Below are 16,250 nucleotides of genomic sequence, written 5' to 3' on the forward strand. Positions count from 1 at the left end.
CCTCTTTTGTAACTATTTTTTTTTTTTTTTGACCAGTAATGAGTTGCTTGAAAGCAGAGGCTTCCTTGTGATCAGCTAATATTCTTTGACTGAATGCTATGTTTTCATAGTTATTTTCTGGAAAAGTGGTCTAGGATGATAGGTAATGATTTATTACTTTGCCATTTTTAAATGTGATGACCTTTTTAACTACTCTTCTTTTTTCCTTTCAGACAACTGATCAATACTGGGTTCCATGTTTACATGATGAAACTGAGAAACTAGTTCGTAAGGTAAAATAAAAGAAATACTATATTTGTCAACCTGTGGACTTGATGAAAGAGGCATTTAGAAAGGCAAATAATAATCTACAGATAAAGATTTATGTGAATTGTGTTTATTTGCTTAACTGTGATATGGTTTACTAATTATTTGAGACTTCTGAGAAGAGCATATATTAAAAATCCTTCAGAGAAAATGAGATAATGAACTTGATTTTTTTTCAGTTAGTTCGATTGGATAACCTTTTTGCCTATTGGAATGTGAAGTCTCAGATGTTTTATCTTAATGATTATGGTGAATCATTGGTAAGTAAATTTTTTTGATATGTGTGTATATATATTTGTTGGTATTATCATATTTTGCATAAGATTTAATTCATTGTCATAGGCAAAATTCATTAGCAGAATTTACAGAAAAAGGTGAATATGGATGTGCTTGTACACAAACATGCATACACACATACACACACATCTTAACAGTTCCTCAAGCATTTTTTTATAATAGTAGTTTAAGGATATTTTGCTTAACCACTTTCATATTTTGCCATAAGTAAGTCCTTCTAAGTTTGAGTCATTTTTTTAAAAAATTGGTTTTAAACATTTTTCTCTGCAGATAAAAGGATTTTATAGGATAGAGGTATATTGGTATGAATATAAATAAAAGCAATTTGTCTTTTAATAGGACAGTTTGAGGAAAGGCATTGTCAATGAAAATGTTCCAGAAGGTTATGATTTTGGTAAGTACATTTCATAAAATAAAAATTATAATTAAAGTAGTGAGTACAAATTTTAAATCAACATTGTTGATGTCACTGATATTTCATGTTAAATTTTCTATTATATAGTTAATATAAGCAAACCCTCAAGCAACATGGGTTTGAATTGCGCAGATCCACTTATTCGTGGATTTTTTTCAATAAATATTTTGGAAGATTTTTGCTTAGGTATGTCATCAATGCATGATATACTTTATTAATTGAGAGCTTTGGTCTGTATTTCAAAACTGTAGGGAAAAATATCCTGTAGAAGAGGATGTTAATAAATTATGATAAATCTCTAAGGATATTAAATAATAATTAATGATAATGTTTATAAAGACATTTTGAAGTAGCAAATACAGTTTAATAAGGCTAGCTGCCACAGCCAGTAGTGTGATCTTACTCTTTTAAAAATGTACAGCTAAAATTTTCTTTATTATACTTTTTTCTGTTTTCCAAATTTTATAAGCATGTAAATGAATGAGTTACTAAAATACAAGGGGTCTTCAAAAAGTTCATGAAAAGATTTTTAATATCTTGTAATTTCATTTTTCCCCAATCTTTTTGAAATATCCTCATATACATACTGGAGTGCAGTTTCTTCTACCCGTAGAGCACTCAGTAAATTTTTATTGGTGATGGATAACTTAGTTTTTGAATTTGAATGCCTGTTGTCATTAATTATGGAAAATCATTCCTGAAAGTATTTCTTTTCTTGGCTTTAGTGATACTTTTTTTCTGTATTCTACTTCGTGATCACTCTTAATTAATTTCCTCAAATGGTACTGCTTCTTGAGCCCACTTTTAAAATATTATTTTCATTGGTTTGTATTTGGTTTTATTTTTTGATTCTCTCCTCATAGGAAATATTCAAAAGAGATATCTATCATGTATGCTGATAATTCTCAAATCTAGTACTTATATGTTTGACTTATTTCTCCTTCGCCCTACAGTCATTTCCTTGTGTATCAGTCAAGGGTCTGTTGAAGAGAGGGACACCACATGGTAATTTCAACAGGGAAAGTTTAATTCAAAGAATTGTATACAATAGAGGGGTTTGGAGTAACAAGGGATTGGCTAATAAAATGTAGAATGCAAAAGAATATAGGAAAAGTAGATAGAAGGAACAGCTTCTACCCAAGGGCTAAGATGGAGTGCCCAAAGAAGAGGGCTCCTTTCCCTCAGTACTGAGATCTACACCTTATTGGAGAGGACATAGCCATGGCTTACAGAATGTCAGGAAAGTCTCTGTAGTGCTGTGCCAGCAAAACTTGTTGGATATTCACCGTCTGGAACTATCTGGAAATCTGTCCTATAGGGGGCCTCATGGAGAAGCATCTCACTGTATGCACTTTACTACAAAACTGCCTTAGCAGGGTGCTGGGGGAAGTTGCTGGCTGCTGGCTGCTTCTAGCTGCCATATACTGCAAAAGGTTGGTGCTGAAATAGTCTTTCATGCTATAGGAGTTAGACACTAAAGCGTGTTGGAGAAGCCAGGCCACTGTCTCTCCAGTGTCCTCCACTGATAAAACTTAATGTAATGCTAGCTGGTGAAGGAAAAGTATTTAAAGGGCTCAAAACCATTTTTCAGAGCAGGTACTGAAGGTTGAATTTGGAGCTCAGAGGCAATAAATTGATAACTGGTGTATGTGCTGGTGAGGGAGGGGAGAATGAAGGGTTTCTTTTTGTTTATTTGTTTTTGTATTTAATGGGAGAGAGGACAGCTTGTTTATATCTTACAGGCTAAGATGGTAATGATTCAGTAGAACATGAAAAATTAATGATGCAGGAGAGAAAGGGGGATAATTTTTGGATTGTTGTGGGTGAAAGGGAATGTTATCTAGTGCTTAAACGGAGAGTTTTGCGACAGATAGCATGGTCGGTTCATTTATAAAATAGATTTTAGTTATAAGAAAAGTCCTAATATTGGGTAGATGAGTAGATATGGTGATAGGAGTTTATGGAATTTCTCTTCTTAGCTCTTCTATTATTTATTTATTTATTTTTTAATATCCGTGGTGTCAGTTCATTTTCTGCTGCTTATAACAGAGTACCCAAAATTGGGTGATTTATAAGGAGGTGAAATTTATTTCTTGCAGTTCTGGAGGCTGGGAAGTTTAAGGTTGAGGGTCCACGTCTTGTGAGTGCCTTCTTCCTGGTGGGGACTCCGCAGAATTGTGAGGCACCTCAGTGTATCACATGGTGAGGGGGCTGGGTGGGCTAATGTGCTTGGCAGGTCTCTCTTCCTCTTCTTACAAAGCTACCAGTTCCACTCCCATGATAACTCATTGATCCGTCAACTCATTAATTCATTAAACCATTAATCCACGAATAATCAATTAATTTATGAATGATAAATCTATTAATGAGGGCAATGGCCCTCATGATCCAGTCACCTCTTTAAGGCCCCACCTCTCAGTCCTGCCACTTTGGAAATTAAGTTTCAACAAGAATTTTAGAGCCGACATTCAAACCATAGCATGGGGGGTTTGTGGAGGGAAAAGAGGCTATGAAATAGTCATGTAGGTGAGTGAGAGAATGAATTGACTAAGCCAGTATTCTCAAAGTACAGTTTGAACTAGCAGGATCAGCATCACTTAGAAATGCATGTTTCTAGGCCCCATCCCAGCCTACTGAATCAGAACTTCTGGGGGTGAAGCTCAGCATTTGATGTTTTAGTAATCTCTAGATGATTCTGATGAATTCTAAAGTTTGAGAACCACTGGGCTAGAGTAGGAGTTGGGCAATTTTTTTAATAAAGGGCATATAGTAGATTAAATAATTTACATTTTGCATGCTTTATATAGTCACCAACACATATTCCTCTTTGTTTATTTTAAACAACCTTTAAAAGTGTAAAAATAATNAGTTGGGCAATTTTTTTAATAAAGGGCATATAGTAGATTAAATAATTTACATTTTGCATGCTGTATATAGTCACCAACACATATTCCTCTTTGTTTATTTTAAACAACCTTTAAAAGTGTAAAAATAATTTTTTTTTTCCCCAGCTAAACAAAAACAGGCTATGGCATGGATTTGGCTGTTGCCTGAACTGAAGGAATGTTGCGTGATTGCTCAGCAGCATTAAGGACCCTCAAGATCTGTGAGGTTATGATAATATGAGACTGATTAGTGTGATTGTATGTTTTTTTCCAGCCACATTCATCTGCTCAGGTGCAGATGTGGAGTTAAGTGGATTTTGCTGAGCAAGTACTGACGAAGCGAGAAGGGCAAAAGAGTTAGAGTAAATGCAAGGGAATGATTAAAATAACTGATGATGGAATTTCAGCAGGGTAGGGATGGAACTGAGGACACGAAGCAGAGGTGAAGGACAGAGAAAAGGAGGATCAGTGAATTATAGGTCCAGGGTAGCTTCTGTCACCAATTTACTGATTTTTCCTACTGTGTTAGTGTAAAATGGAATGTGGAAGAAAGAGCACGATCTTTAATGTAGTGTATTGAATTATGTCCCCCCAAAACTCAGTGAAGCTTGAATTGTGTTACCAAGTTTTATGTATTAGGAACTTAGCCCCCACTGAGACTGTTAAGAGGGTGGGAAATCCTGTTATAGTAACTGAAAGGTGGGGCCTTGAAGAGGTGATTGGATTGTAGGACCGTGCCATAGTGAATGAATTAAAAATGGTGGTCAGGGGTGTGGTTCTGAGGGATTTAAAAGAAGAGGAGAGTCTCTCTCTTGTTCTGTCCCTGCTCTCTCTGCTTCTACCATCTTGCAGTGTGAGACCCCTGGGTCACTGTCACCACCACCAGATGGACTTTGGACTTCCCAGCCTTAGAAACAGTAAGCAATAAATGTCTTTCTTATATCACCCAGTTCCAGGTATTTTGTTATAAGCAACATAAGCGGACAAGTACATTTAAGCGTTTATTTCTACTGATGAAAAATATTTATGGATGCTGAATGGGTAAAAAACTAAGTGCTAGTCCTTGGGGATGATGAAAACAAGAGGAATACCATCAGCCCTTCGTATCTGTGAGTTCTGAATCTATGGATTCAACCAACTGCAGATTGAATATATTTGGGAAAAAATAAATAAAAATTACAGTACAACAGGAAAAAGTACAAATTAAAAAAACAGCATAACAACTGCATAGCATTTACATTTTATTAGGTATTATTAGTAATGTATAGATGATTTAAAGATTAAGGGAGGGCCGGCCCGGTGGCGCACTGGAGAGTGCGCCGCTTGGGAGTGCGGCGGCGCTCCCGCCGAGGGTTCGGATCCCATGTGGAGACCGGTTCCCGCTCGTTGGCTGGGCGTGGTGCGTGCGCAGCGCCGAGGGTTGCGATCCCGTTGCCGGTCCCCGGTGCGGGTGCGACACTGAGGGTTGCAGTCCCGTTACCGGTCAGTAAAAAAGACAAAAAGGGAAAAAAAAAAAAGATTTAGGGAGAATATGCATAGGTTATATGCAGTTACAATGCCTTTTTATATAAGGAACTTGAGCATGCTCGGATATTGGTATCCATGGGGATCCTCGTGAACTCAGTCCCTTCACAGATACTGAGAGACAACTGTATAGTATCTTTGTATAAAAAATTAGCTTATAATTTACTAGTTGATCTCTGTCTAGCTTCTGCTGTTACTGATTTCCTTCTGCATGGTTCTTTTTCTTTGTATTATTTGTATGCACTAAATACAAACAGTTGAGAGTAATTTATCTTAGATTATGGGTTGAGGCAAACAGATAATCCTGGGCAAACTCTCACCCTTCTTCTCTGCCCTTCTTTTACAAGCTAAAAGGAGGAACAGGTGGATACAGAGAAATTGACCAGAAATTCAGAACTTATAACTTTATAATGGATGTTAGTGTTAAATATAATCTTTTTTCTTTTTAAGCATTTCTAGTGTTCATTTGTTTTCTAAACTGTACTTTAATTAAAACTATTTTATTGGACTATTTTCTTCATAAAGAATGTTTGTGCTTTTAAGAGTTGTACTGGTGGGCTGACCCTGTGGCTCACTTGGGAGAGTGCAGCGCTGGAAGCACCGAGGCCGCGGGTTTGGATCCTATATAGGGATGGCCGGTGTGCTCACTGGCTGAGCATGGTGCAGACAACACCAAGCCTAGGGTTCCGATAACCTTACCGGTCCAAAAAAAAAAAAAAGTGTTATGCTGGTGTCTTGAGAGAAAGTTCGGTTAGCCTTTATTGTACTTATAGAACACAAAATGAATTATAAACAGGAAAAGATAAAAGAATCTTCTCCACTAACAGTTCATCTGACCAAATCATGGCGGTGTAGACATGTAGGAACTGTAGAAATGGTATAAAAGAAATGAAAATCAGTGTTCTCAGCTTGATCCCTTTAGTGCCTTGAGACTTTTGAAATATAACTCAATTTTTTAAATTTGTATTATTTTCCAGTATTTCGCCCCATATCTGCTAATGCCAAACTTCAGATGAATCGCCGATCAGATTTTGACTTTTCTGACCCAAAAGTGAACCTGGATGTTGAGTTACATAGCATAGCAATTGAACGGGTGCGACACTGAGGGTTGCAGTTCCGTTACCGGTCAGTAAAAAAGACAAAAAGGGAAAAAAAAAAAAGATTTAGGGAGAATATGCATAGGTTATATGCAGTTACAATGCCTTTTTATATAAGGAACTTGAGCATGCTCGGATATTGGTATCCATGGGGATCCTCGTGAACTCAGTCCCTTCACAGATACTGAGAGACAACTGTATAGTATCTTTGTATAAAAAATTAGCTTATAATTTACTAGTTGATCTCTGTCTAGCTTCTGCTGTTACTGATTTCCTTCTGCATGGTTCTTTTTCTTTGTATTATTTGTATGCACTAAATACAAACAGTTGAGAGTAATTTATCTTAGATTATGGGTTGAGGCAAACAGATAATCCTGGGCAAACTCTCACCCTTCTTCTCTGCCCTTCTTTTACAAGCTAAAAGGAGGAACAGGTGGATACAGAGAAATTGACCAGAAATTCAGAACTTATAACTTTATAATGGATGTTAGTGTTAAATATAATCTTTTTTCTTTTTAAGCATTTCTAGTGTTCATTTGTTTTCTAAACTGTACTTTAATTAAAACTATTTTATTGGACTATTTTCTTCATAAAGAATGTTTGTGCTTTTAAGAGTTGTACTGGTGGGCTGACCCTGTGGCTCACTTGGGAGAGTGCAGCGCTGGAAGCACCGAGGCCGCGGGTTTGGATCCTATATAGGGATGGCCGGTGTGCTCACTGGCTGAGCATGGTGCAGACAACACCAAGCCTAGGGTTCCGATAACCTTACCGGTCCAAAAAAAAAAAAAAGTGTTATGCTGGTGTCTTGAGAGAAAGTTCGGTTAGCCTTTATTGTACTTATAGAACACAAAATGAATTATAAACAGGAAAAGATAAAAGAATCTTCTCCACTAACAGTTCATCTGACCAAATCATGGCGGTGTAGACATGTAGGAACTGTAGAAATGGTATAAAAGAAATGAAAATCAGTGTTCTCAGCTTGATCCCTTTAGTGCCTTGAGACTTTTGAAATATAACTCAATTTTTTAAATTTGTATTATTTTCCAGTATTTCGCCCCATATCTGCTAATGCCAAACTTCAGATGAATCGCCGATCAGATTTTGACTTTTCTGACCCAAAAGTGAACCTGGATGTTGAGTTACATAGCATAGCAATTGAATTTAATAAACCACAGGTGATTTCCTTAAATGAAATTTTCAATTATGAATTATTATTTGATAAAAGCAAAACTAAGACTTTAAATGTTTTTCTAAAATGTCTAACGTTATATGGTAAAATTTTCTTTAAAAAGTCATTTAACTTTTATCTTCAACAATTGAACAAAAAATCTGAAATATTTACGAGCTTTAATTTTTCCATTCTTTAGTATTTCAGTGTTGTGGAGCTTCTTGAATCAGTTGATATGATGACACAAAATCTGCCTTACAGGAAATTCAAACCTGATGTACCTCTTCACTACCATGCAAGGGAATGGTAAAATGCCTTATTTTTATATTTTTTTAATATTTAAAAAATATGGCATAAAATTAAGTTTCTTGACTTTCAGAATAATTTTTTAAGATACTCTTTTTAGGCCTGATACAAACTGTAATTTGATTTTTGGCTAGAAACATGTAGCTGCTTTTGCTTATTATGTTTATGAAATTGACATAATAGATCCTTCCTAACACAATTCACAACAGGAGATACTAGAATACCATAGTTTTCATTAACTGTAGAGGGATAATTAAAAACTATCTTATTTTTTATTTATTATATTTTTGGAATAATTAAAAAACTATATCCTGGTTTGTTTTCTAGTGGTGCCCTTTTTTTTTTTTTTCTTTCAAACCTCCTATAAGGTATACTAAATCTATATTACTAAACCTATATTTTATAACCTGAAAAGTTTATGGGAATCTATGCAGTATAATTCTATCTTAAAATTCAAAAGTCTTGTTACTCCAGTTTTTAAGCTATTCTCTAATTTCCAGAAGTTCTAATTATTCTTTCAGTTGACTATTATCTGTCAGTTAATATCCTAATTGTTCTTGTGTAAAGCTATATTTTAACAAAACTGAGTGATTTTGTTTATTTGTACCTAGGAAAGGGGTAAGATTAATAATTTATGAATTGTTAATGCAAATGGGTTGGTAAAAAGGAAGTGCTCAGGTAATATACCATTTTCATAGTCTGTATAGTAGTTATGTATGCTGTTGGAGTAGAAGCAATATCAGTTATATTTCATACTGTTGAGTTGAGTGTGTGAAGTGGGGGTTTTTCTTTTTGTCTTCTAACTAGGTGGGCTTACGCTATACATGGTGTTCTTGAAGTAAATGTTTGCCCCAGGTTACGGATGTGGTCATGGAAGCATATTAACGAACATAGGCAAAGAGTGAAGCAATATAAAGAACTGTATAAAAAAAAGTTAACAAGTAAGAAGCCATCTGGTGAAATTCTCACGTCTTTGGAGGTTAGCATTTAAAAACTGAATATTTTGTACATAACTCCTCCTTAGTCTTTAGTGACGTAATACTTCCTACTTGTTTGCTTTCATTTTTACTGACTGTTCTCTGTCTCTTCTACTTAGACTTTTTTGTACCTTTGTTCGTAAGTTCACTTTAATATAAGTTCTGGTGAAATTCTCCTGTAAGCTTTTGAAATTTGAGATTATTCTCAATCTGAAGGGATTTGGGTTCATACAAATAGTGACTTGAAGCCTCACTTTATTATTATGTCATTTTTAACCTCAAAAGCCTAAAAAGTGTTTACTACTTTGATTCCAAACTTCTCTGTGTTGCTTTCAAAGCCTTACCTTATCTGTCACCACTGGTTTTCCCCGTGTTACCATCTGACTGTGCATTAATTAAATAAGTTTTTCTGACTTCTGTAGGTGTAATGCTCATTCTTATAGCCATGCCTGTACTTATATATGCTATCTGCCTTTCCTCATCTCTCTGCCTATTCCAATTGTATCTATCTCTGATGTTTTACTTGTCTCATCTTTTACATGAACTTCCCTGAATTTTTTGACCATACAGAGCTCTTTTTTTTTCTCTGTTAATTGTTGTGGTATCTCTAGTCTTAACCAGCAACTTTACATTTAATTATCTGTGTTGAGATATTATTCTTGTATTAGTCTTATCTTTAAGAATTATGTCATATTCTAAAAAGGACTCTTTTATACATGGATCAAGTACAGCTTAGAGAGACTAAAGGCAGTTAGCCTCTTGAAAGTAATGTAACCATTCTGAATCCAGAATGGATTTCCAAGTGGGAACTCCCTAAAGATTGAGTTTGGCTTTTATTTTCAAAGTGGGAGACTTTCTGAAGACCTGTGTTATTAGTAATGCTTGGGTTTAGAGGCACTGTAGAGTGGTTTCTGATTTTTAAATTTTGTATCTGTGTTAGGTTTCTCCAGAGAGACAGAATCAATAGGATATGTTATAAACAAATGACGGGATTTATTAGGGAAATTAGTTCAGACAACTGTGAAGAGAAGTCCCACAATAGGCCATCTGCAAACTGGATGCTGGTAACATGGTTCAGTCCAAGTCCAGAGGCCTGAAAACCAGGGAAGCCAATGGTGCTTTTGGCATAAGTCGTGGAACTCGAAAGCTGAAGAGCTTCGAGCTCTGATGTCTGCAGACAGAAGAGAAGAGTGTATCCCAGCTCCAGCTGATACATAGCGAGATTCATCTTTTTTTTCCATTTTTTATTCTCTCTGGACCCCCAGCAAATTGAATGATTCCTGCCCATATTGTGGGCTAATCTCTCCTACCCAGTCCACTCAGGCTCCCATGCTAATATCATTTGGATACACCCTCATGGACACACCTAAAAAGATAGCTTTACCAGGTTTCTCAGTATTCCTTAATCTAATCAGGTTGACACCTAGAGTTAACCTTCACAGGATCATAACCTGAATCCTCCAAGTCTGCTGGACACTAGAACCCTGAATTAAGCTGTTTTCTAGATAATAGAAAGTGGCTTAAGGGGGGGAAGAAAGTGGCTTAAGCATGAAACTCGCCAGAGTAATCATGGAAATGTATAAATATGATGAAAGAATTAGCAATCTCAGATTATTTCAGTAGCCATAACAATTTCAAAAAATGTATAAAAGTAAGTTTTAAGTGTATCTAGGTTTACTTAGAATATCTTAATGATGGGATTCAGAGTATACACATAATATGAAGGATTTATAATTATATTTTTAGTTGAAAATGACACTAGTATGTTTACCCTTAACTGTAGTTAAAACCCAAATAAAAGTCATTTTAAATAATGCACATATGGCGTCTTAGTATTTGTAACTCTTGCAGAGTTTGTAACTCTCATATGCATGATGTGTATGATTTCTTTGTTCAAAAAGTTACTCTAACTTATTAATTTCCAAGCTGGATATATTTGCAAATGTTGTATTGATGTTCTGATTCTGCTTCCTATCATGTCTTTTCTTTAGTATAGCGACTTAATAGATTGATAGATTATATGCTAAAGTTATTTATGTAAAGTTATTTATGTAAAGTTAACACATTTTCGTTTGTAATTTCAGGAGCTGGAAAAAACCCTGGATGTTTTTAATATAACTATAGCTAGACAACAGGCAGAAGTCGAGGTAATTCCAGATTATCTTTCAGTTAGTGAAAATAAATTTAATTTCTATGTAGATATGACAGACATGATGTTATTAGTATTGTCCTGTAACATACTGTTTCCTAAAAAAGGTTCAAATTTCCTTTTTTGTGGAAAAATTTGATTTAATGTTTTGCCACATCCATTTAAATCAGACAGAGATTTCTATGGAAAATTTTTTTGCTAAATAATTGGCCTTGTCAAATATTCAGATTTCATGTGAAGGTTAAAAATCAATTTTTTTTTTTTTTCCCAAGAGCACCATCTCTTATAAGATAGTGGGGAGAACTATGTGATAATCCTAAATTCTTATGTTTGCCTACTGTTGCAGTCACTATATTCTCTTGTCAATGTTTATATCATTTACATTTATTCACTCGGTAAGTAAGTTTTGGAAATATGCTTCTATTTCTTTTGAATGCTAAATAAAGGATAATTTATCATTTATTTGAAAATTTATTCATTTTAGGCAAAGAAAGCTGGATACAGGATTTACAAAGAAGGGGTCAAAGATCCAGAGGATAATAAAGGGTGGTTTAGCTGGCTGTGGACTTGGTCAGAACGAAAAACTAAAGAACAACCAGATGTTAAACCTGGTCCGAACCCTCGGCGGGAGCGCCTCTGCGCTTCCCAAGCGGCGCACTAGCGCAGTGTGCCACCGGGCCGGCCCCTGAAAATGAAGTTTTGCAGAAAATTTTCTCTCAAAATAAATTAGACCTTGTTTGTGTATATAAACAGTAATATATTGTTTAAATTTATTATCAATAAAATTACTATTAAAACATTTTTAAATGTATATAAGTCAAACAAAGATAAACTTTTTAATCTACTAATACTTACAAAAGAGCTTTATGGCCATAGAATTTAGTGAATGCATACAGCACAGTAATAGATAATAAAAATTCCACAGTGGTGTAAACCATTGTTTCTCGGAAAGATTTTTGTTTCTTATTGAAATGCTTAAGATCATAGCTTTGGAAGCTTCAGTACTTAGGTGTACCTCTTGGATCTATCACTTATTAGCAGTGTGGGACTGGCAAATTGTTTATGCTTTCTAAACCTCCGTTTTATCATCCGTTAAATGGGGGATAATTATGATACTAATATTACCTGCTTTGTATGCTAAGGGTGTTGCTTAACACCGTGCTACCCAATACAGTTAGCCATTTTGGAGTTCTTGCTTAATACAAACATTTAGAAATTTATAGTGCTACATTTATATATCTATCAATTTATATTTTTGAAGAATAACTTGAAAAATTCCCAGTGCCATCCTAACATTTATTGGTTATAAATTCTTAAAAGTATTGGAAAAAGAAAGTAAATTTTGCATTTTGTTTATTAAAGGCAGCTAAATTATGTGTTAGTTTTATATTGTTATCATTTAAGAGCACAAAGCACTTCTTTATGATTTGTAGTTCTTGAAGAAATGTTGACTCCTGAAGAAAAAGCTTTACTCTATGAAGCAATTGGCTATAGTGAAACAGCAGTTGATCCAACCTTGCCAAAAACAGTAAGATTTTTTTTGCTTTCACTTTGGAGTTTAATGTTACATATGCCTATTTTTAATCCTTTCAGAAGTATATGTTACTGACGTGTTCTGTGATCTTTTTCTGGGTTGTAATTACATTTGTTTTAATCTCTAAGGTAGTGGTAAAAATTGTCCTTTGTTTTTTGGTGTTAATGAGGCGATTTTTTTAATGGATAAAGGGTTGTTTTCAAAATATTTTGTGGTTTTTGAAGTGAATGAACTATATTAATAAGATTATTTTTTGTGTTTATGTATATATATATATTTTTCCATTTTATTCTGAATATACTCTAGTTTGAAGCCATGAAGTTTTTTGTTCACTTGAAAAGTATATCTGTTGTTCTAAGAGAAAAACAACAAACACCTGAGCTGTTAGATGTTGTAATAGAAGAATTTAGCAGTTTGATTGTACAAAGACCAGGGGCACAAGCAATAAAGTAAGTATTAATTTATTTTCTTGTATATTGACATTGTAAGTTTATGGTTTTGCTTCATGTTTAGCCAGGGACTAGAAACTCATGAGGTTTCTCTCTGGTTGCTCCTGAGAGGGCACAGATCTGGGCATGCTCACAGTTTCTTCAACCACCAAGGATGAGTATGAATTTATTTTAAAACTCATTTCCTAAGAATGGGAATAAACTGTTGCTAAGAATAATTTATTGTTTGGTGATTGGTAAAAGGTTGTCCTTAAGCACCCTGAGCCAGTATGGATTTTGTTCTTTATTAATGAGTGTGTATGTGACTTGGGGACAAGTGTTATCGTAGTCCTCTAATTTCTCTTTCGTGGTGCAACCTAGCATATGCATGCAGCTCTTTCCCAGCCGTAGAATGAGTGTGATCCCGGGAGGGACCTACTTGGCATCTCTTTTCTTGGCTCTGTCTATTAAACTTATAGTTGGTCTGCTGTTTTATTTGTTGCTGCTAGTTTCATGGAAATTGCCATTGTTTTCAACAGTATCTTTAAGCATGAACCTGTCTTTGTTCTATAGTTATGTGTCGCTTAGTGACGGGGATACATTCTGAGAAATGCACTGTTAGTTGATACTGTCATTGTGTGAACATCAAGTGTACTTACACAAACCTAGGCTATATAGGATAGCCTGTCGCTCCTAGTCTGCAAACCTGTACAGCATGTTTTACTGTATTGAATACTGTAGGCAATGCAGTGGTGAATATTTGTATATCTAAACATAGAAAAGATACAGTAAAAATATGGTTTTAAAGATAAAAAATGCTATACGTGTATAGGGCACTTACCATGAATGGAGCTTGCATGACTAAAAGTTGCTCTGGATGAGTCAGTGAGTGATTGCTCAGTGAATGTGAAGGCGTAGGACATTATGTATAGTACTATAGACTATAAACACTGCATGGTTAGGCCACAATAAATTTATTTTAAAAATTGGGTAATTGCGCTACGATGTTAAGATGGCTACAACAATAGTGATATTTTTCAGTTCTGTTATAACCTTATGGGACCAATGTCATGCATGCAGTCTGTTATTGACCAAAACATCAGTATGCAGCGCATGACTATGTATGTATTGTGTCAGTCTCTTTGGGCAGAGTTACCAGTTTGCTATGTGAACTTCACTAGGGTATGCTCACCAGAATGGAACTTATGCTTTAAGACAAAATGTTGGAGGTACAATTGGGGCCCCAGTATTCTTGGAATGTGGCTCCTGGGTCAGACCCTTACTCTATAAATGGGAGGTGGGTGGGGAAAGGGAACCCCAGACCTCTCGGCAGTTCTTGCCTGGAATAGAGTTTTTGAAACATATAGGTGGGTGGAAGGGAGAAACGCTGCCTGCCTGTCCTTCTTGATGTTGAAACTGTAGCCCTAGACTTGGAGCTGATGAAAGAGGAGCCCCCATCATCTTAGCTGCACTTACCTGAGCATAGACTTTCTGTAAGAGAGTGTGGGGCTGAAGGTGGGAGATAACTGTAGCTCAGATGCCACAGACTGTCCCTTGATGTCACCAAGTTTTAGTAGATTTTCTTGAGTAAATGTTTTTCTGTTGAGTGTATGTCCTTAGGTCAATTTTCAGAAGCTTTATAATTTTTACTAGTTGTTTCATTGGTTGGTTTGGTGAGGAGAAGGGTTGCTGACCTGCTCTTGTAGCCATTCTGGAAATCCTGCCATGTGCTTGGTTTTTAATTGCTTATTTTTATTCTTCAGAGAAGTGTTTATAGAATTGTGTTAGGTATGAGAGACTTTGTAGTTTTACACTGTAGGAATTTACTGTTACTTCAGTTTTAGATTTTATCAGTAAGTACACCAAACATTAGCTTATTATAGCTTATTAACATAGAAATCAACATGTGAATAGGATTCTTTGTCAGTTTATGTCAGTTCAGAGGAATCATTGTATATTTTCTTTGATGTGAATGGACTAGAGTCACAGGAAATGCTAAGTGAAGTTGTTTTCATTAATTTTTATTTTACATTTTCAACTTGAAAAATTCTTTAAAACTGTACTGATTCCTAATTTCTGTCCTTTTTTTTTTAATGCAGATTTGAAACCAAAATAGATTCTTTTCATGTTACGGGCTTACCAGATAATTCAAAAAAACCTCGCCTCCTCTCTTCATTGGATAATGCTATGTCACTCTTCCAAATTATATTTGAGATAAATCCATTAGATGAAACTGTTGCTCAAAGGTGTATCATAGAAGCTGAACCTTTAGAAATGATATATGATGCAGTAAGCATTTTTTAAATTACCAGGTTTTAATATAATTCAATTTGCTTTGAGTTTGTGCCTCATGTTAATGATGCTTATTTCAACAGAGAACAGTGAATAGTATAGTGGAATTCTTCAGACCTCCAAAAGAGGTGCATCTAGCCCAGCTCACTTTAGCAACTTTGACAAAACTTGAAGAATTTCGTGATAAGACAGCAACAGGTAAATGCCAGTATTAATGTTGGCAAATTAAATACTATACCTCTTAGTGCTAATAACACCATGGTCTGGGGTTTGATCCCTGCAGTGGCCAGCAAAAAAAAAAAAAAGAAAATACTGTGCCCTATATTAAACATTTATTTATGTTAGAGTGATGGTAGGAAAGATTACTTTAAACTTTTGGTACCATTAAATACTATACCTCTTAGTGCTAATAACACCATGGTCTGGGGTTTGATCCCTGCAGTGGTCAGCAAAAAAAAAAAAAAGAAAATACTGTACCCTATATTAAACATTTATTTATGTTAGAGTGATGGTAGGAAAGATTACTTTAAACTTTTGGTACTTTATTATATTTCTGGATTGGATACAATTTAATGGAAACTAATTTGGTACTTCTATATTTAAAGGCAGAAACAACAATAATCAGTTTTTATACTCAGAAAGTTTATACCAGGTAACCATATTGAAGTTAATTGCAAAATTTTGTTTAGGATTTTTGAACCTTTGTGCATGACAGGAACTGGCCTGTCATTTTTCTTTCTTATAATTAGTTTTAGATTTTGATATATTGGTCTCAGAAAATAAAAGTTTTATGGGCCGGACAAATAGACCAATAGAGCAAAAGTCTTAGAAACAGACCCAAGCAGCACGCAGGGATATCTGGTACGGGACAG

General features: G+C 35.1%; 1 protein-coding gene across 1 annotated transcript in view; it reads left to right on the plus strand.

Moving 5' to 3' along the window:
- Positions 1-212: 212 nt before the first annotated feature.
- LOC103606627 (vacuolar protein sorting-associated protein 13A-like) overlaps positions 213-16,250 on the plus strand; it is a gene marked incomplete at both ends in the record, with an annotated part of 116,991 nt that continues 100,953 nt past the window's right edge. The window contains 13 exons of the mRNA XM_008591191.1: positions 213-272; positions 486-566; positions 943-997; positions 7,572-7,699; positions 7,892-7,998; positions 8,806-8,977; positions 11,060-11,122; positions 11,609-11,735; positions 12,457-12,459; positions 12,558-12,652; positions 12,965-13,107; positions 15,186-15,375; positions 15,462-15,576. Of these exons, the coding sequence (XP_008589413.1) occupies positions 213-272; positions 486-566; positions 943-997; positions 7,572-7,699; positions 7,892-7,998; positions 8,806-8,977; positions 11,060-11,122; positions 11,609-11,735; positions 12,457-12,459; positions 12,558-12,652; positions 12,965-13,107; positions 15,186-15,375; positions 15,462-15,576 (1,339 nt within the window). The remainder of the gene's footprint in view (positions 273-485; positions 567-942; positions 998-7,571; positions 7,700-7,891; positions 7,999-8,805; positions 8,978-11,059; positions 11,123-11,608; positions 11,736-12,456; positions 12,460-12,557; positions 12,653-12,964; positions 13,108-15,185; positions 15,376-15,461; positions 15,577-16,250) is intronic.

Source organism: Galeopterus variegatus, unplaced genomic scaffold (assembly GCF_000696425.1).
Source record: "Galeopterus variegatus unplaced genomic scaffold, G_variegatus-3.0.2 Scaffold6748, whole genome shotgun sequence".
Classification (NCBI taxonomy): domain Eukaryota; kingdom Metazoa; phylum Chordata; class Mammalia; order Dermoptera; family Cynocephalidae; genus Galeopterus; species Galeopterus variegatus.